This window comes from Amblyomma mixtum, chromosome 1 (genome assembly GCF_055824585.1).
Source record: "Amblyomma mixtum isolate Tamu chromosome 1, ASM5582458v1, whole genome shotgun sequence".
Lineage (NCBI taxonomy): Eukaryota > Metazoa > Arthropoda > Arachnida > Ixodida > Ixodidae > Amblyomma > Amblyomma mixtum.
This window is the reverse complement of record NC_143012.1, coordinates 18,205,288-18,225,127: the sequence shown is the minus strand read 5'-3', so window position 1 is coordinate 18,225,127 and position 19,840 is coordinate 18,205,288. Positions and strand designations below refer to the sequence as shown.

General features: G+C 42.6%; 1 protein-coding gene across 1 annotated transcript in view; it reads right to left on the bottom strand.

The window, feature by feature from the left end:
* Positions 1-4,656: 4,656 nt before the first annotated feature.
* LOC149365620 (phospholipid-transporting ATPase ABCA1-like) overlaps positions 4,657-19,840 on the bottom strand; it is a 58,212-nt gene continuing 43,028 nt past the window's right edge. The window contains exons 31-47 of the mRNA XM_089544667.1: positions 19,274-19,519; positions 18,285-18,453; positions 17,022-17,191; positions 16,374-16,551; positions 15,861-15,976; positions 14,516-14,660; positions 14,243-14,366; positions 13,531-13,660; positions 12,826-12,946; positions 12,085-12,254; positions 11,537-11,678; positions 10,839-10,973; positions 10,332-10,435; positions 10,002-10,094; positions 8,514-8,760; positions 7,268-7,436; positions 4,657-5,544 (exon numbers count right to left, since the gene is read on the bottom strand). Of these exons, the coding sequence (XP_089400793.1) occupies positions 5,477-5,544; positions 7,268-7,436; positions 8,514-8,760; positions 10,002-10,094; positions 10,332-10,435; positions 10,839-10,973; positions 11,537-11,678; positions 12,085-12,254; positions 12,826-12,946; positions 13,531-13,660; positions 14,243-14,366; positions 14,516-14,660; positions 15,861-15,976; positions 16,374-16,551; positions 17,022-17,191; positions 18,285-18,453; positions 19,274-19,519 (2,527 nt within the window). The 3' untranslated portion in view covers positions 4,657-5,476. The remainder of the gene's footprint in view (positions 5,545-7,267; positions 7,437-8,513; positions 8,761-10,001; positions 10,095-10,331; positions 10,436-10,838; positions 10,974-11,536; positions 11,679-12,084; positions 12,255-12,825; positions 12,947-13,530; positions 13,661-14,242; positions 14,367-14,515; positions 14,661-15,860; positions 15,977-16,373; positions 16,552-17,021; positions 17,192-18,284; positions 18,454-19,273; positions 19,520-19,840) is intronic.

The window sequence follows — 19,840 nt, the reverse complement described above, 5'->3', positions numbered from 1 at the left end:
AGATTTATTCAGTTGTGAGGTCAAGAATTTGCATTTTCACTGCAAGCAGCTGAAAAGTTGCATATATGGACCAATTAGGTTTTTTAAGCAAACAGCTTAGTAAATGCAGCCCATGAGTTATGAAATTACAAATGCAAAATAATACATTATCACAGCAGAAAGCAACAGCCAATATACTACATAAATTTCTCAGGAAACTGGATCTATTCTGGAGAGCACATATAAATGTAACATAAAACTTCGGTAAGCATAACTGAGTGTACATAACTATGAATAAACATGTACAACAGACTATAAGTGCTTGCAGAATACATATGAGTTGGAAAAAAAATTGCACAGGCTTGTAGTGCTGCCTACAGTTCAGAGGCATGCAACAGTAGACTGCACGTTCAATTAAGGGTGCAAAGAATTTATTTTTTGTAAAACCCATGTTGTCCAAACATTCACAGACAATATGAAGCTTTGAGGGCCATTCAATAAAACTATTCTGTACACTTGTGTAAGCAGCAGATTTATATGACTGCTGAATATTTTTATACTTGAAAGCAGTTTTGGACATCATGCATGCATTCCCTTAACTTGTTTTTACACGACAAAAAAGTTAAAAATGCTGCAGAAGTTGCATAGAGATGCCAAACAAATGTTGATTTTATATTCTCCGAAAAATAACACAACCGAAATCACGAAACTCTGATCACAGGATACAATCGCAATAGTTGATGCATACAACTAAATACACGTGGTTTATTCCCCACAAAAAAGATTGAAGATGAAAAATCCTTGCAAAGTACTTACAGACAAAAATGTAAACAGAAAAAAAAATACACCGTCGTATTTTCATCTGCAGAATTGTAAATAAATAGCAGATCTCACTTTGCGATAACTTGTAATCATATGCACAAAAGTGTGCGACTCTATACAAACCTCTGTTTAGGCAAAGATGCCTCAGCCTTGTGGAGAATATACTAAGCATAACATTTGACATACAACTGTGCATTATTTAGCCATACAAGTCGGGGTCAGCAGTGCACAGTCCTAGTTGAGAGGCGTTCCTGAAAATAACAGTGCTCCACACAGCACTACGCGATAAGAAGGAAACGGGTTTGATTTGATCACCATGGCTTGCACTTATGGGAAACTTGCTTTGAAATGCACTATAAACTTGTATTAGATCAACCTGCTCCTGCTGTAAACAACACTGTGCTTGTTAGGGCATGGGTCGTCAGCTTAACAAGGTGCTTAGATAAATGCGTAGCAAAAACTGTGCACCTGCGGACGATTCCGTCATTGGCAGTTCACAGCAGCAAACGGTCATTCAAACTACGTAACATACTCTTGTACCTTAAGTCACTGTGGTCATGATGTGTAGCTATGTAACAATGATAGTCTTCCTATGACGTGAATGCACTGTAGAAACGATTCTAGCCACAAAGCGCAAACCGTCCTTTATGTAAACTATACAAAACGACTATGTCTGGTGATACCGAGGCCATGACGACAGCCAGCTAGCTGCTAGTTTGATCCGTAGGTTGGCTTGCTTTCAACTTCAGTTCTGGCAAAACCACTACTATATGTCACGACTCCTTCATTTGAACACACTTGCTAACAATGTACATTCAGCACTCTATGTAACTTGCCAGCACTGTGTCTAACAAGCAGTTTTTTTTTTTTTAACTAGCTCTATTCACTAGCAAGCAATCGTTGCCCCCCCCCCCCCCTCGCCCCCCTCCCACCCACCTCCACTTTCAGAATGCAACTAAAGTGCCTAGCTCATATCTGTACACCGCTAGAGCAGGATTAAGAGCTGCGATGAATGAACCGCAGCTTGCTATCACACATAGTATCCCGGTACCAAACACACTTGAAATCTGCAAATACTGTGTTCCAAAATGGTTTGAGTTCTGTGGTTCAGGTTATAGTTTTGGTTTTTGCTTCAGTACAGTTCACATGACAACACAACATTATCACCAGTATTGCCAGCATATATACTGGTGCCATTAACGGGTGGGTTTTTACAACATGAAAGCACCACTCCCATTTGCAACATTTGAGAAAAAGCTGTAACATGTAACAAAACTAAATTTTTTATCTTCCATGAAATGATACAATCTGCACAAATTAAAGAATGTGAAATGTGGTTGAAATTTTTGGTTAGATGTTACACCTTTAATGCGCTGGCATGTATTTTAGCTCAACTGCTTCATGTCACACAGCTGACCGCCAAAAGCCATTGCTTACATCACTAGCTTAATATATGCTCTTTGATGACAGCTCTAATCTTTGGCAAGGATGTTGCAAGCATAGAAATTGGAACAACTTCATCAACCAAATTACTAAGATAATTGCAAGAGGCTTTCAATTGCTTGAAGGTGTGGTCATGGCTACACCTTTAGAACACCCGAAATTCTGCACATTGTATACGATGTAATCCTGCCAAGGTATTTTGCACATCCGTATCATCCTAACATCCATACCAATCGTGATCATATCACTGAGATTCTACAGCAGTAAGTGTTAGAGAGGAAAAGTGCACTTGGCAGTAACAGCATAGTGGGCAATGTTTATAATGCTCCTTTTTAACTTGCTCACGACAGTAAATACCATAAAGGTTACAATGGCAGCCGATGTTTATGTGACTGGCGTAAAATAAGACTCTGATTGTGAATAGCTACGCAATATACAAGGCCAATAAATTTCTTTGGTAAGTGAATTTGAGGTCATGGAGGTTTGGAATAATCATTAAAAAAAATTTGAGGAAAAACATATTCCATGAGTCAGCTCAAAGTGAAGAAGAGGAACAATGCCTGCTGAGAATAAACTGGTGAGCCTTTAGGAACTCTCAAAGGAAGATTTACAAGCAAGACGTCATGACCAAGCTCGAAAGGTGACATATGTAAAATTCAGTAAAATTCCTAGACAAAGCAAAATGGAAAGTGTCCAATGTACGAATACAAACGCAGCTATATTTGTTTATCTATTTCCTTATTTTCAGGCATTGTGTGCTTAGGAACTCATTTATATAACAGCTACTCTGAAAGTGACCTTTGCTATGACCCCTTAAGTAAAAGGAAATAAACAGCATAGAACAGCTTACAGGTTAGACAGAGGATGTCAACGAACGAAAGTGGACAAGGAATAGGAGATTACCAAACTTGGCTTCTGCATGACATGATTGCAGGAATTTTACTCAGAAGATATCTTCCTTAATCAGCACATCAATTTACCTGCTATCCCTCCTCTTATTTTTATGCCAAAAACAACGCAGCACAAAACTTTTCTCACTGAATGCCAGGCTGTGTGAACATGGAACAAAGTACATGGATAGATGATGAATTTGGCATGGTAGGATAGTTTCCCTGTTACCATCTTCTTTCACTCGCCACTGCACTCCATTCTTTTAAACAAAACTGCAATACGAGTACTTTTTAGCACATACAATCAAATCCGAATTCATATATATCCCTTGTTCTCCCCTTATTGATAATCATGGATACTGTAAACAAAATGAGATGTTTAGACATGAGTAACGCAGTCCTGATGTGTCGTCCAGCAACTCCTAAAACAGAGGATAGGCATCATATGCACTCTTACCCGCACCTAAGGACCCAGTCAGATACATCGCTGCATTGGTAATCATGACCATGACAGTTGCACAATCGCAAATCAAGCAAGTCAGGCTCACAATTCACGGCAGTATAGCAACCACAAAACAAATACAGGGCAAACAAAATCGCAATAAAAAATACAACCCCATTGCTCATATTCACAAACAGCATGAAGCTCAAACTCTGAAAGTCAAACTCAAAATTAGGAACTAAGCTGTGCCCTTGAAATCACAGGACTTAGCATCACATTATCACCGAACCAAAACAGTCACTCACATTCGAAATGTCACTTGACCCGAGAACCGACACAAACTCAACGATTGATATCACCACAAGTGAATCACATCGAGCAACAAAGTGTAACAAATGAGGATTCAGCTACTCAACATGAGGTTGTGCAGTACAGAGCATTAGGCACAGCACTGCTTAAAGAGACACACTTGAACCTCAGTTCAAGGAATTTGAGCCCCACAATCTGATGAACAAATCACAATTCTTGTGTGTGCCGCTGTGCAACTCCTTGCCACTTTCTCGGTTTTATATTCAAAGTTTAATAAAATAATGGGCAACATTATACACAAAGGTCCAAATGTCAACTACTACAGTTTTTTGACAAACACTGTACCGTACAGCATTCATTGAAAGTACAGAGGCCACCAAGGTTTGCTACTAGGCAGCACAGAGAGGCCATATTAGCAAAGTGGAAAGTTGGGCAAGTTGGATCACGTTCATGATGTAAAAATTAGCGCACAGGGAACACAAGGGACGGAAAGTAAACGACGCAGACAAGCGCTAACTCGCAACTGAGGTTTATTGCTGACGCGCGCAATATAAGGTAGTCACTTTAAAAACATAAAACAAAAACAACCCCAAACAGTCCCCACAAACAGAGGAGCGACTGTTTGTGGTTGTTTTTGTTTTATGTTTTTAAAGTGACTACCTTATATTACGCGTGTCAGCAATAAACCTCAGTTGCGAGTTAGCGCTTGTCTGCGTCGTTTACTTTCCGTCCCTTGTGTTCCCTGTGCGCTATTTTTTACATCATGAGGCCATATTAGCTTCCTTGGAGCTCCATAGGCGCTGGAGATTTGAGGGCAGTAGTTTCTCTTTTCCTCGAGAGATTCTGAGTGCTGATGGTGCTTAACAGGCCATACTGCACAACTCAGAACCAAGGCATTGAGCCTTTATTATACCGAAAAAAAAAGCTGCACGCACAAATACGGTAAGGGTCAACAAATGAAAAAAAATATTCTGATGTCACATACCGAGACCACCAAACTTCAAGTGCAACATTCCTGTCAATTCACGAGCATCTCTACAGAGCCAGTTCTTGGCCTGCAGTTAACCCACTCGTTAGTGAACGTTGTGATAGCACTTGAAGCCTAAATGTGGAAGGACTGTAATTAGGGGAGGAGAAGAGGGGAACAGAAGAACTCCCATACTTTTCATTTTCTTCGTACTCCACGTCAGCAGCACTCACTCCCAAGCCAACTCGTACGTGACCGACCTACTTAGATCATGTGACCACACCACTGACCAGTGGGTCAGCATGATGGGAGTTTTTGGTCACAACGTACTGCGGCAAAAACACCGGTGCCGTTTCCCGAAAGGTGCCCCCCTCCCAAACAGCCATAACTGTTAAAAAGTAACAAAGGAAAACAACAAACAAGACACATCACCCGCTTCTGTCACCGAGAGTTTGGATGGAACGCTGTTGTGCTTTGCACTTGCATTATAAGTTCTTCCCTTTCTCAGAGTTCAATGAAAGAGAGAAAGAAGCCACGCCGCCAGGCTCGCTCGATGATGGTGGTTGGAATATCACAGCTGGAGGAAAAAAACCTTGCGATGTAGTCACTGCCACCGGCAGCCTTTCAGACAATGTCCGTCTCCCGGATCCAAGCCGGGAGCTCTATGAGTTCCTGCCCTCGCGAGAGTGGACCTGCATACAAAGACAAGTCAGTAAAATAAAGTACGCAAATTCTAGCCTTGTGACATAAGTGCCAGCCTAAAATCCTTCAATGGTGATCAGACAGTGTCGTTAGCATTATCTGATATAATCACATACTATGAATTTGGTTTTGTTACCACCCTGATCTCTTATGACTTACAAGGGAGTCTGTAGCTATGTACAGCCTTTGTCAAAAGTTTGGAGCCCAGGGGGTTTTCTTTTGACCAACACTGTGTCGTTCTTAATAGATCTCTAGCGCTCCAAATTTCCTGGACTAGAGAAGATTTCTGTTACTGCCTCCTGCATTAGGTAGGACTTCCATGAATGCTCCTGGAGTCCCAGTATACAGATTAGAAGTGAACCCCCTGGGCTCTAAACTTTTGACAAAGACTGTACATGTGCTGTCAAAAGTAAAAGGAAGGCAATATTCACGAAAAATTTTAATCATTGGCCCCCGAATTTATGCCTCCTTGAATACTTACGTGCAGCCTAATTGTGATTTTGCGAATTGCACTGTGCACCAACAAGCATGGACCAATATGCTTTAGATTTAAAGAAATTAAATTTTTTTGACAGTCACCTTTTGACGGCGAGTGTACAATAGTCCTTTTGTTGTTGGTGGCATTCCGTCGGTGCACTGTTTGTGCCACTTTATCAGTATGTAGGGGTGTGTGACATTCACGTAACACAGTAATCACAAGGCCAACATTCGAAAGGAAGCGGATATCTATGACGATAAAATGACTCGCTGAAATGGCTTAACCACCATGCTCTATGACTGCGAGGAGAAGCCAACTTTTCAAAGGTCTTGAGCCATGAGGCAAAGCGCACAGCATGCACTAAGAAGAAGAAGAAAAAAACACCTCGCTGTGACCATGGAAAGAAGGTGGTGCGGGCGGCTCATAAAGGGAAGGCAGTAAAAGAGCAGTGAGGAGTAGGAAAAGGTTGCAGCACTTGATTGAGTCACATGCGTTTCTTAACTTATTGCCTCTTAAATGACACTGAGGCCATGAAAGACGCCGTGTTTACACGAAGCTTTCGTTTTCATATGGATAAACACTCTGTGGCTGCACTATATTCGTGTAAATGTGTACTTCCATAAGACTTAACGAAATCGAAAATTTGATAACTGAAAATAAATCATGACCACATAACGGGATGATCAGAGCAGAATGTAAGGAATTTCAAATTGTTTCTTTCCTAAACCAACACTATGTGTTTCGTTAAATAGCTAAACTACCAGACAGCTTTTTCTGAGGCATTCCAACACCAATCACTAATACAGTAAAGATTTTTGCTGCCTCGAGCGACTTTATTACAGAGGCGTTCTATTGTAATATCTAACAAGTGATCACTTAAAAGATAACAGAATGCTCAGAACACTTGTGCATTGGTCAGTTTTTATACATATATTTGAATGTGTAACTTTTTAAGGCTCAGATGCAGTTTTCCCTTTATTTTTCATTGCACATCTATCTAATATTTATAGACTAAGTTGAATGGCTGCACTCTGTCAATGTTAGCTTTCCAAGTCTAGAGATTTTTACAAACTCGCCTGAAATTTTTTGTGTACAGACTTACCGCTGGCTTACTGGCGAGTCATTCAATTAGATGTGCTCTAGCACATGCTTACAAACATTTAGTGGTAGCCCAGGTAAAAACAAACCTGGTGAAAGATAAAAATAAGGGAAAAAAAATAAACAGCGGCACTTGCCAGCAGAAGTAGGTCCTATGCTGACAACAGGTGTGAGCTTTTCAACTGCGGTACTTCCAGGATGCGCGGCTTTTGGAGATGACGGAAGTGTAGACGATGGCAGTTCACTTTCCACGTCACCCTGCTCACCCTTGACATCACCTTGCTGCTTGGCAAAGTTGATGAACACCTGTTGAGAGGAGCAGAAAATAAAGACACACTTTAGGGCGGTTACAGTTTACACCGGCATCCATCATTTTCAGCTGTGAACATGATGGTATGCTGACTGTCACGTGCAATTGATAAGCAGAGGCACACACTTTCCTGTTTTTTCTCTTCCTTTGGGGTTAAAGAAAACAAATCAGAACCATTCAATGAGCCTGGTTTACCTCCAGCAAGCTAATCAAACGACCACGGATTCAAAGAGTACAGCTTGTCATTGACAGTATTATTATAGGAATTTATGATGAGTGCAGCTTGATCCTGGGATATTAAAGGGTTAAAATGCCACAATGTTTAAGCACCAAGTTTTTTCAGTAGGAGCACATCACCACCAAACATGTTTCATCATCAGTAATGTTTCGGGATAAGCAGCTGTTAAGTGGTTGAAGGCACTGTAAGGAACTGTTAAAAGCAGAGATTGTGTTAAGAGTTGCTTCCAGAAATAATACACTAATATGGCTCACTGCTGCCACAAATAATGGTCACACATGAAAGGCCAAAAGATAGTAAATGAGGTGACAACCTTAATGAATTTCGTTACAAAACTGTTTGGTTAATTGCTTGCATAAAACTGTCTGCCAGTGAGCAGAAGTTAGCTAGACAGTAAGGAAATGACAACAGTTCATTTAGACTCATCATGTGTAACTCACAGATGTCTCTGAACATCAAATGTATCACTGGCTGTTATACTGCTTGCTTATGGTGATTCTTTCCATTCGTCTTGAGCCTTTAGACATACTGCGTATGTTTATTGCTTTTGTTGATCACAATGGACACTTTATCATGGCCATACTGCATAGACACAGTGAACTCATTTTTCCTTCCCTCTCACTTCCTTTCTGCTTCCTTTATCTCCTTCCCAATATGTACGATAGCCAACTGGGCCTTTTCAGCACTTCAGCCTTCCCTTTCTTCTGTCTCTCACTTTCTGTCCACAATTGAAGGTCCTTTCTATTCTCCTCTGAGGCCACGCTGAAGTTATTCTGAGGCCATGACAACCACAAAATTACACAAGTAAGCACTTCTTCATGGATAAAAATTTCACCTGATCGAGGGTGGTCTGCGTGACGGAGTAATCGTCTAGTGCCGAACTCTCACGGGCAGCTTCGAGCCGCCGGAAAAGGACGGCGAGGGGCACACTAGGTGAAACCTGGTACTCCATCTGGTTCAGGTGTTGCTCCCGCAGCTGGGCGTTGGCCGCACCAAATGACTGCTCCATCAGGGATGCCACGTGGGCCAGCTCGGCTGATGCCCCGCCGACTTTCAGGGTCACCGTGTAGCCAGAGCCGTACCTGTGAAGAAAATGTATGTGAGGCTGCTCCTGACATAGCTGACCTGGGCATAGGGCATGACGTGAAAGCGTACTGGGTTAACTGCCATATATGCAGGTCATTCTCTACTTTACATTCATAGGTCCCTGAAAGTCCTCAAACCCCTCCTGGCATAGTGGTGCAGTGGTTTAAGTGGTGTGCCACTGCCCTGCAATGGCAGGTGCTCACAGCGGTGGGCCTTGAGCGGCCCAGTTTGCTCTTCCCGACAGACCAATCGTTAATTTAACTGCCATCTGCCATGGCAGGCAGTTTGCTCACTACCTGGTGGCTAGATTGTGATGACGCTGCAAAGTCAGATTACCTAGGTCGCCCACCTGACTCCTAGGTTGCTATCTGAGCGCCACCTGCCAGAGTCATGCTAGTGATTTTTCGCTCATAACGCTGGCGCCAACAACGCCAACACCAGATTTTCTGGACACAGGGCCTTTAATGCTCATGCATTAAATCTGCATGCGAGGCAGGTCTGGGGAATGCAGCACCGAGGTGGCTTCCCCACAGTGCATTAGTGCAAAGGGCAAAGAATCCGAAAACAACAAGGAATAGTTCCCAGCTGCTTCCGCCATCGCTGTCAATGGGCTGGAACTATTGCAAAGTTCCTTCCACGCAAAAGACCATGTAAATGGGACAGAATGTGTGAGCACTGGAAAAGGAGGTGCTAAGGCCTTGAGCCAAGAAATGATAATTGACCTTTTTAACGAGCGAAACTGCCAATAAATGCCTTTGTATCTCTCATTCAACAGTTAGATTTTCCGAAAATGAGGCGGTTTGGATCGCATGTATTCCCCTGATAATACATTTCTCCCCACATTAAGTAACAAATTGCATCAACGAGGTTTTTTTTACCGTACTTTGTGACTGGTGTGCAAAGCTAGGTCCTTGTGAGAACTAAGTTATGGCTTTTTTGTATTTAGCTGGAAAAAAAAAACATGCTTTTTGAATGATAGTTGGAATCAAGCCTTTCATCCACTGCTGAAAGCCTCGCACCAGCTAGATAGTCATTCCAAAGAAAATAACTTCAATTTCACTAAAACACTGCATAAAAAAAGAAACAATGAATTAAGTGACGTTAAGCATTCCTCTGTGCTTGGCTCAGCATGCTTTTGCATCCTTTCCTGGAAAAACGTATCTGGAAACTCACTTCCGTGGTCGTTTTCCAAGTGAAACTAGTAAGAAAACTTCAAGAGCAATGTATGCACACTCACTTGTTTTTGAGATGCTGTATACTCCCAAGGCAGCGGAACTGCCCATTCACCATAATTGCCAAGCGACTGCACAGTGCCTCACACTCCTCCATGCTGCAAGAGTTGGGAAAAATGAGTGATGACATCCAGAGTGCGTAAAGATAACACTCACAGATATATTACAAAAGGTTCAGACTAATTTAAGAATGAAATGAAAAGAAAACCCAACAGCTCGATAGCAACCGCAGTGAAATGTGTTCTGATTTCTTGTATGGCTACCACATGGCCTATGCATATCCATTTAATAAGGACCAACTCAACAACTGCTAGCGTGTGATGCAATCAGCTTGCCTGTGTGATGTCAGGATAACTGAGCGGCCATCGCGGACAATGTCCAAGATGCAGTCCCAAAGGAAGCGGCGGGCTTTGGGGTCCATGCCTGTTGTAGGTTCATCCTGGACAAGTATGTGCAAGGAAGAAAAGAAAAAGCAAAGATAAGTGAGAAATGGATCTTCCGATGATCAGATTACCTTTGGCATGCAAGATTACGCAAAATAATGACAACAAAAAGAAACCGTTTTGTCAGGACATAACAGTCGTAATGAGCATGGCAACTTATTCGGCTGAACATTTTATGAGTAATCAATAATGCAGGGCACTTTCATGCCTTAGCAGTTCAGAAAAATACTTCTAATGAATAACTGAGCAAGAGCATGTGACTGACACACAGTACCAATAAGTGAATCACCGAGTAAGGGAGTGGCTAAATCAATGGACAAATTACAGAATTACTGCCAATCGCACCTTGACGGAAAATGCATACGTGGCCATTATACTGAGACTCTGAAAGGGTCTTACCAGGAACACCAAAGGCGGATCACCAACTAAGGCAATGGCAGTGTTCAGCTTGCGCTTGTTGCCACCCGAATAGGTTCCGGCACACCGGTAAGCATAACGATGCAGACCGAGCTTTCGGATGCCCCAGTCAGCAACCTGTAAGATTGACACCGAATTCCTATCAGTGTTGCTGCACACCATGTTTCAAGAGGCAATACTGCTGGTGTGATAATTTCCTAGAACCTTTTCAAGAACTCTTGCTGGGTCTCAAAACAAATGAATAATTTTGTTTGTTAGTTTTTTCACTATTGTTTTGCGAGCAAAGTACATCCTCTGTCATCAAGACTCCATTTCGATACAGAACTGATGCAATGTTTTTTTTTTTCTCAAAACAGAAAGAGTAATTTCTTCTTGTACTCTCTCGATAACACCTGCTGATGACAGCGAAAAAAAAATTTAAAAAAAAGGACATCGTGAGAGTCAAATGAATTAAGGCTAAAACAATGCACAGATGGTCATACAATGTGGTGCAACATACTTGTGTTAGCCCGGCCGTAGTAGCCGTACTTCGATGGAGGTTAAATTCTAGAGTCCTGTGTACTGTGTGATGTCAGTGCACGTTAAGAACCCCAGGTGGTTGAAATTTCCGGAGCCCTTCCCTATGGCGTCCCTCATAGCCTGAGTTGCTTTGGGAAGTGAAGTTCTACTAAGTTACTAACCTTCTGAACATGCTTTTCAGGTATCCCACGAAGCCGAGCATAGAACTCTAAGTGCTCCCACCCCGTGAGCAAAGGGTCGAGCGCATCGAACTGTGGGCAGTAGCCGACGTTCTGCCGTGCCAAGTCCAGTTGGGTGCGGACACTGGAAATGAAAGGGCGCAAAAATTGATGCAATATCAATTAAGAAGATATACAGTGTGTTTCATGTAACTTGAACCAAGGATTTTAAAAAATGGTGCACCGAAGCTGGGTGAAACCCAAAGACATATTGTTCCCCATTGTGTGGCGCTCTTCAGATTATCTTTTAACCGCTGTATTTATTTATTTATTGTCACAGACCTGCCAAGTAACACTGTAAGTTACAATACCATAAATATAGCACCACCAAGAGCCACTCCTGTTTGAGATCTGACCATAAACAAGGCAGCAGTTTCAGCAAGTCGCTTAACAAATCCTCTACGCCGTTGAATGTTACGAGCTGCAACATTGGGGGCTAGGTTAGGGATCAACTATTGCATGGGCAGTTGTTATAATCCTGACCGACTGACCTGTAGCCCGAGATGTAGGCGTTCCCTTCAGTCACCTCTGTGTTGCCAGTGAGCATCTTGAACGTGGTGGTCTTTCCGGCCCCATTCACCCCAAGCAGCCCAAAGCATTCACCTGCCCTGACACCAACACAGAGGTGATTCACGGCGGGATGCTGGCCAGCTCGGTACACCTGGGAGAAAAATTTGTGAAGTGAAAACCCAAGAAATGAACGGAGTTCAATACAGACCAGAAATGACAGCCTGCGAACTAAGTGCAGCCAATCCAAATAAAGATTTCTTGTAAATGCAAACTCTGAACCTTCAGCTGCCTTAAAGAAACATGAAGAGAAATGATCGCTCTGTAATTCATGCATATTTTGGAGCCCTTCGCTGACACTTTCGTGACAGTCTTTGTCAAATACTCACGCCTGAACAGACTGGTGGCTTAGTACTTACACAAGGTATGAATGATGAAAGAACTTGTACAGAAGGAACTAAATGTTGGCGGGACGTGATGCACTGATACGAATGATTTGACACACTGCCTTGCATATAATACCCGAAGGCTCACACCATGCCCATGCTCAACCCTGACACCAAAATGTTCATGCGTAGACATTGCGAATCTCATACAAACTCTGCGAAACAGAGAGTTTGCACATTTATGTCTCGGATCTGTGTTCTGTTTATGTGTGGCTATGCTTGCACATAAATAGCAGATCAAAATCAGACAGCCACTGCCTTAAAGAAAAGAGAGCTTACCTTAGTGAGATCCACCACTCTGAGTATGGAATCGTTCGCCTGGCCAGAGAGCACACGCTCCCTCTCCTGTACCACATCTTCGTCAGAGAGCTCTTTTGAGTCGAATGGAATTGGCTGTTGCCTGAAAGAAAGGTTAGAAAAACAGAATGCAGATGTCAAGACAGAAGTTGCTGTTCTGTGTTGTGCTCTGAGATATGGAAATGAAAAGGTGGAATGTAACAACAAATTCGCCTCCAGCTTTTTAGATTAGCAGCAACCAGTGCTGTTGATGGCATGTATGTAGCACGTGATGTTGTCCACTCTGACATGAAATGCATGCAAATCTTAAAACTAGAAATGCATGCTACAGAAGTCAGGTAAGGTGAAAAATCAACACTTGAAATTTTTGCTCCCAGTCACTAAAAACACAAGGTCCATATAAGCAAGCAGGGAGGTTTTTTTAAAAATCTTTTTGCAACCGGTAACGCACACAGAACACCGATCTGATAAGGAAGAATAAGCTTCCCAGCGTCACTCTTTATAGTAAGAGGAGTTTTCACAGATATACTAAGCAGCAAGCAAATGTATCTCTAGTGTAAAGCAAACTAAAGGATGTGAATAACTACACACTGCAATTTATATTTTCTTTTTTCTAGTATAGCAGTTTGCTGTCACAAGACACATACAAAAAAAAAAAAAGAGGAACCCATGCGAGGGTGCACATACCTTTTCCGGACGAAAAAATGGTACTGCAGGAGTAGCGTGAAGGCAAAATACACAATGCCTTGGACAGCAAGGCTGACGAGGTTGAGGCCCAGGAAGTCCCACTCTAGTGGGTGCTTGAAGGTCTTCAAGCCTGGAACACAGGGCACCAAATGCTCCTCTTGCAGTGAATGTCTCAAAGCAATGCTGCTGTTTACTGAGCAGCAACTTACAATTCACAACCGGTCACAGCGCCGAAACTAATGTGCTGAAGAAAAAAAAAAAAACACGCAAGAAAACGATGACACAATGCTATTTTTCTGCCCAACCAACATGGCCATTGCTCACATTCCACCAAAGCAGCAAGTACATCTTCCTCACATTTATCTTCGTCCACCACTGCCAAGTTTGAGCACAAGTTTATTTTTTTTTATTTGTGGTGTGATAAAATCATCACACATAAAGAAAATCACCAGTTTGAAAGTGGACACAGAGGTGCGTATGATGCCAAAGTTGGTGATATTTTTTAAAACTCTGCCAAAAACCTTTACCCCAGAATACATAAAATGCTACCAGAAGGCTCGAGGCATCAGATCAAATACAGAGACAACAACCATTGTTCTTTTTTAAGTGGTCCAGGAAGATGACTGGCTACTAAACAAATAACACTAGCAACTAAACAAAAAACAAAGCACTAATGTTCAAAAAGAGGACACATCGAAAGTGGAAAGCTTACCAAAACGTGCCAGAGCTTCAGCTGTGAGATGGTTGGAGAACATGTCCATCAGGCCTCTTCCTAGACAGTACTGCGGAAGCACCAAGAAGGCCTTACGCAGAATGCGGGCTATTGATTGGAGCTCCTGAAAGAAGTACAACGTGGTAAATGACAATAATAAAACACTGTCCCATTAAGTGACAGGCAAATTGTTCAAGAACCTCACAGAGACCTTGGTAATGATGTTTAAAGTTCCTACTAAAGTTTTCTACTTCAAGAACAATCGAGCGTTACCTTGTCGTCAAAGAGCTCCAGAACGTACGTTGAAACCGTGCTCACAATGCCCACAAAGAGGTTGCAGCAGGCAAGTGTGACAAATGCGGAGCTCGGCACGCTGAAGATGAACGACGATGGGTACATCAGCGGAATGCTTGACCACCTGCAACACAATAGTCAGCATGACAAGAAAGGGTAAGGAGTGTGTTGAAACAAGCAATATAAATTCCTGCATACACTCAACACCCTGCAAAGATCTCGTATGATGGTTGGTTCAATGAATTTAGGGGAATCTTCTAAGGTGGAGTGGATTTCAATCAAAGAAGTAATCACTCGTTAGCATCCACTCGAGTCTTGAGTGCAGCAAAATGGCTATAAGGGAAAGCAATGTGAATTTCTCAGAAACTCTACATTTGGAGAAGAAAATTCATCCTGGTCCCAAGTTCGAGCCCTGAGTCAGGAGAAATTTTTCTTCAATTTCAAAGTTTCTGCAAAAGCCGCATTGCTTTCCTTTGTAGCCATAGAGGGCTGCATTCAGGTATATTCTTAACTAATTAACATGAAGGCTGCCATGAACACAGAATGATTAGTTCTAGCTTTCCATTTTTCCCGTTGCTTTTTGTTTGAAGTCTGTATATTCTACAGCAAAGTTGTAATTGCAAAATAAGTTCTAAATTTTTTATTTTTTTTTGGCAACCATGAACCAAACTGACAACATTAAAAGGACACACAATGACAGCCAAGAGGAACAATGAAATTCGCTTAGCTACCTAATTTCAGTAAAGAGAAGTGCAGCTTTTGTGCAAGAACAAAGACACAGCAAGCACACAGCACATAATATGAAGTTATTCGAAATTTCCTCAAGCTGCGTGTCTGTTCAGAAAGACGTGGAAATCCGGACACGAGTACTGCAATTATAACGGCATGTTTGGACAACGCAGCAAGTATGGAAAGAAAAATGATAGGTGTAATGTTAAGAGATCAGAAGCGGGCAGAGTGGCTGAGGGAACAAACGCGGATTGATGATATCCTAGTCGAAATCAAGAAGAAGAAATGGGCTTGGGCAGGGCATGTAATGCGAAGGCAAGATAACCGCTGGTCCTTGAAAGTAATGGAGTGAATTCAATAGAAGGCAAGCGTAGCAGGGGGCGGCAGAAAGTTAGGTGAGCGGATGAGATTAGGAAATTTGCGAGAATACGGTGGTCGCAACTGGCGAAGGACAGGGTTAATTGGAGAGACATGGGAGAGGCCTTTGCCCTGCAGTGGGCGTAGTCAGGCTGATGATGATGATGTTTGGTGAACAGCTTGCACATCCTGAAGCAGAGAGTATCTTGCTTCACTGAAAAATCAAACGTTTGCTCACCCATACAGCAACAAGAGCAGGACCAGCCCACCAATGTTGTCGTGGGAGACGTAAGCTTCTTCTTTGAACGCCATGAAGATGAAGACGCACAGCACAGCTGGCACGATGTAGTTGCACTGCAAAGCAATGGATTGAAAGATGGCTGAAAACTAGAGGTACGTAAATTATTTTTTAACTGCGTTAAGTGTGAATGCTCAGAAGTCCACGCTAGATGATTAGAATTTGAAGAAGAGCAAAGATGTGTTCATATTAATAGGACCACTTTTAATACACACCATGCTGACAGGATTAAAGTGTCAGTTTGAATAAACCAGATGTTCGAATAAAGTGAATTCAGATCAATAACGGTTCTTCGTACCACATTTCAAACAGTACTTCGTACCACATTTCAGGAAAAACCACGCTTGCAATTGAGCAAGAAAAGAAAGTTTCCAGCTTGTTTCCTAAAGCTGTTCAGAAAGTGCGGGATATTTAAGAAGGAGAGGGAGTAAGGTAGAGAGGTAGAGTGCTCACCAAGTCCCAGGTGTAGTTGCCGATCCAGTAGAGAAAAGGCTTGAGGCCGCTCACAAACTGCAGGTGCTGGGAGCCCGAGGTGCGGTCCTCAATGAGGAACATGACAAAGCTGGCCGGCACAAAGGACATGGCGAAGATGACACAGGTGGCATGCAGCAGGCTCAGGCCACCACGCTTCCTGTGGGTCATGACACATGTACAAATGAGCAAAACAATGAATAATGTGCCACTTCACTTCAACTACACATCCAACACTGAAATTCTAATCACTTGCTTCTGAAACACACACGTCTCTGAACAGGGCGCGCTTGTTGGGGTGCGCTTTCTACCGCAGAACTGTTTTACGTTCTTCTTTTGCTTGAGAAAGCTGTGCAGAAGCCTTGCGAGGGCCGCTGCATGGGGCCGCCAAGGTTCACAGTCACTACGAAAGCTCATCTTAACCGAAGAACGCGCGGAACAGTAAGTCTTAAGTGGATTCTTTTTTTACACTGAATCATATGAGAAGCCAACCAAATGGTCTCATACTGTTCATCTTATTCGAGAATTCATCTTTGTTGACAGAGTTCGTCCTAATGGCAGTCTAGTGTAATAATAGTAGTACTGCCAACCACCCCTCTCAGAGCAATTGAGCAATGCACAATGACTCACAGAAGCTCGTCCTGGAGCTGCGCTTGAGTGAAGTTCATCGGATGGTTGATGACCGACATGCCGTAGCGGCTGGCATCAGCCTCAGGTGGTAGGTGGGCCCGTAAAAGCACATTGTTGATGGCGTTCATGTACGCCACTGATGAGACCCAGCCCTTGTTGTTGTACCAGACCTGTTGCAATTCATGTAGAGTCAGTATGCTACACGGGCATTTTAGTTCCACAAAAATACAGAATTTCAGCGGTACTCAAACTGGGTTCTGAAGAATTCCGGACTAAGCTTCGATCGCAATTTGGTGATAAAAGCACCCATCAAGGTGTGTTAGAGCCCCAGAAGAGCTCCATCAAAGTCAGGTAGAGTTTAGGGTGCTTAATGAATTCAAGCAGTGATTTTTGAAAGCATGTAACAATCAGCAACAAGCTACTCCCAGGAAGAGAAGCTACCTCTATGCAGAGAAGAGGTAGGAGATTTTAAAAAAGTAAAAAGAAATATCTAAAGTAAAAACGGCAGATATGAAGTTTTAGAGTGGGACAGCTTGTACCCTGGCGCTTACAGAGTCCTAAGTTTAGCAATAACGCCAATGTGTCAAAGATTAAAAAAAAAAATTAAAAGCAGTACACCTATTTGTTTCTCCACATAGCTCTGAGGTGGAGCTGCTGATAAGGAGTTTACAGCTGATGAGAAAAAGTTAATGCTCTATAAAAAGACCCCATGCATAGATGCCTGAGTCTGCAGCAGCTAACTCTGAATCAGCTCGTCAACTCCCTTCAACACATCAAGCATTCGGCCGTACGCAATGACAATAAGATGTTCCCTATCATCAGCACACTATCACTTTTGGTCAAAGCTAGCTTTTCACAGTTTCCAATAAAAAATTTCCTTCTTGCTAATAATATAAGACATCCTCATAGTAAGCATCCTGCCAAAGTGAATTCATAGCCTTAAAAGCTCTTGAACCTCCATGTTGCAGTCACGAATTCGGCATGATAGTACAAAGCTGTTCAACAACAGCACTTGTATCATGCACAACTATTTTATGAAATAGCTCTTCCCAGTTTACGTCAGACAATCATGCCAATAAGAACGATGTTTAACTATGAAAGCCAGCAAATCTAAACACCACACAAAATCAACACTTTATAAAGCCCCCCCACCATATCCCTTCCCTCAACCTCCCTAGGCCACTGCATCAGCGAACAGCCACTCGGTATATAAACTTTGCCTGAAGTTCAGCACAAACACCGTGTTAAGCAAATACAATATACCTTAACGTTGTCCTGCACTCTGGAGTTGTCCACACCACGACGTAAGGCAATGACAGCTGCTGAGAGGTTCAGGCCACCGGGGACATCCATTTTCGAGACAGCTTCCTCGATAGCAGTAAGGTTGACTGAGGTGAGGTGATTCTTAACTCCAAACTGGACACCGCCAAACCTAGACGGCAACGTGTTTGTGGAATTAAAAACATCAATGCTCCTGCATTGAGTGGCCGTCATCTCACAGTGCACATGAATCAAGCAAGACTAAGTAACGTGAGCGCAATAAAAATAAGAATCATGACAACAGCATTTTTGCTGGCTGCAGTGCTCAAATATAAAAAGTGCGTGTAGCATCAAGCTTTATGAGTCTAATGACTCTCCTTTGTTAGCATAGACTGCTAAAAAAATAGACTGTCTTTACCATAAAAGGCTGGAAGTGAACGACAAAAAGTGGCACTTTAAGTTTCCAACACTGAGGCTTGTATACATGACAGATACAACAAGAAGCAGAGTTGCTCGAGAAATGCATGCAAACAAGAACCTCCAATGGATTTACTGGTAACAGTCAACAAGTAAAACTGGATTTAAACTGAGAATTATTGACATGATTTATCTTTTCTTGACCTGTGTGGACCTTTCCTTAGCTTAACTTCTAGCTCAATGTGTGATGCCTATCAAAATTAACTACCTAAGTAAGTTTCCGATTACAAGGGCCAACAAACATACAGCCTTTGTCAAAAGTAACCAGGCTGCATGGTTTGCTTCTCATTCGTATAATAGAGCCCTCACGGCTTCCCTGAAGATCAAGAAGTTCTTTGAAGGTGAGGACAGGGGTTCTCCTTACCATGCATAGATTTAGAGCTTTAGGGCTGGCATAATGGCTTTAATATACAACTGAGAACCAAACCGTGCAGCCTGGTTACTTTTGGCAAAGACTGTACATGAATCCGCCAGCAATACCGGCGAATACCAGTAACAGCCAAGTGAATATGAACCTTGTTTTGTGGTATGGATTCCAGGTCTTGACAAGCCAGTCTGGAACGTCGCGACCTGTCACGTTGAGCAGCACATCAGTGCTGGCGATACGAACAGCCGGTGGCGTGGGTCCACCAGCATCGCGGGTGCACTGCTGGGCACCACTGGCACAACTGCAAGTGCCACCACCCTTGGAGGACTCGTAGCCATAGGGGGCGCCAGGCACCACGACACTCCCGTTCACCATGTCTTCACACCGCAGACCGCTGCCAAAGAAGGTATGCGAGAAAAACAAAATGAAACATATCTTAACAAAGAACTGAGTTTATCCATAAAGGCCATTTGTATCCAAGAATGTACTGAGCACAACACTTAGCTTAGAAATAACAATTCTGCAAGAAGAGGCCTGAACTGTGTCTCTGGATGTGGTACTCACCACGAGACTAAAATTTGCTAAGATTTTTAAAAACTGGCATTTTTTTTTTCACAAAAAGTGCAGTCAACATTGAAGATGGTGTACAAGGTAAGTGCACTGGCTGCGTGGTCATCTCAGTACCGTTAAAAAAAAAATTAGGCGTGGTTTATCT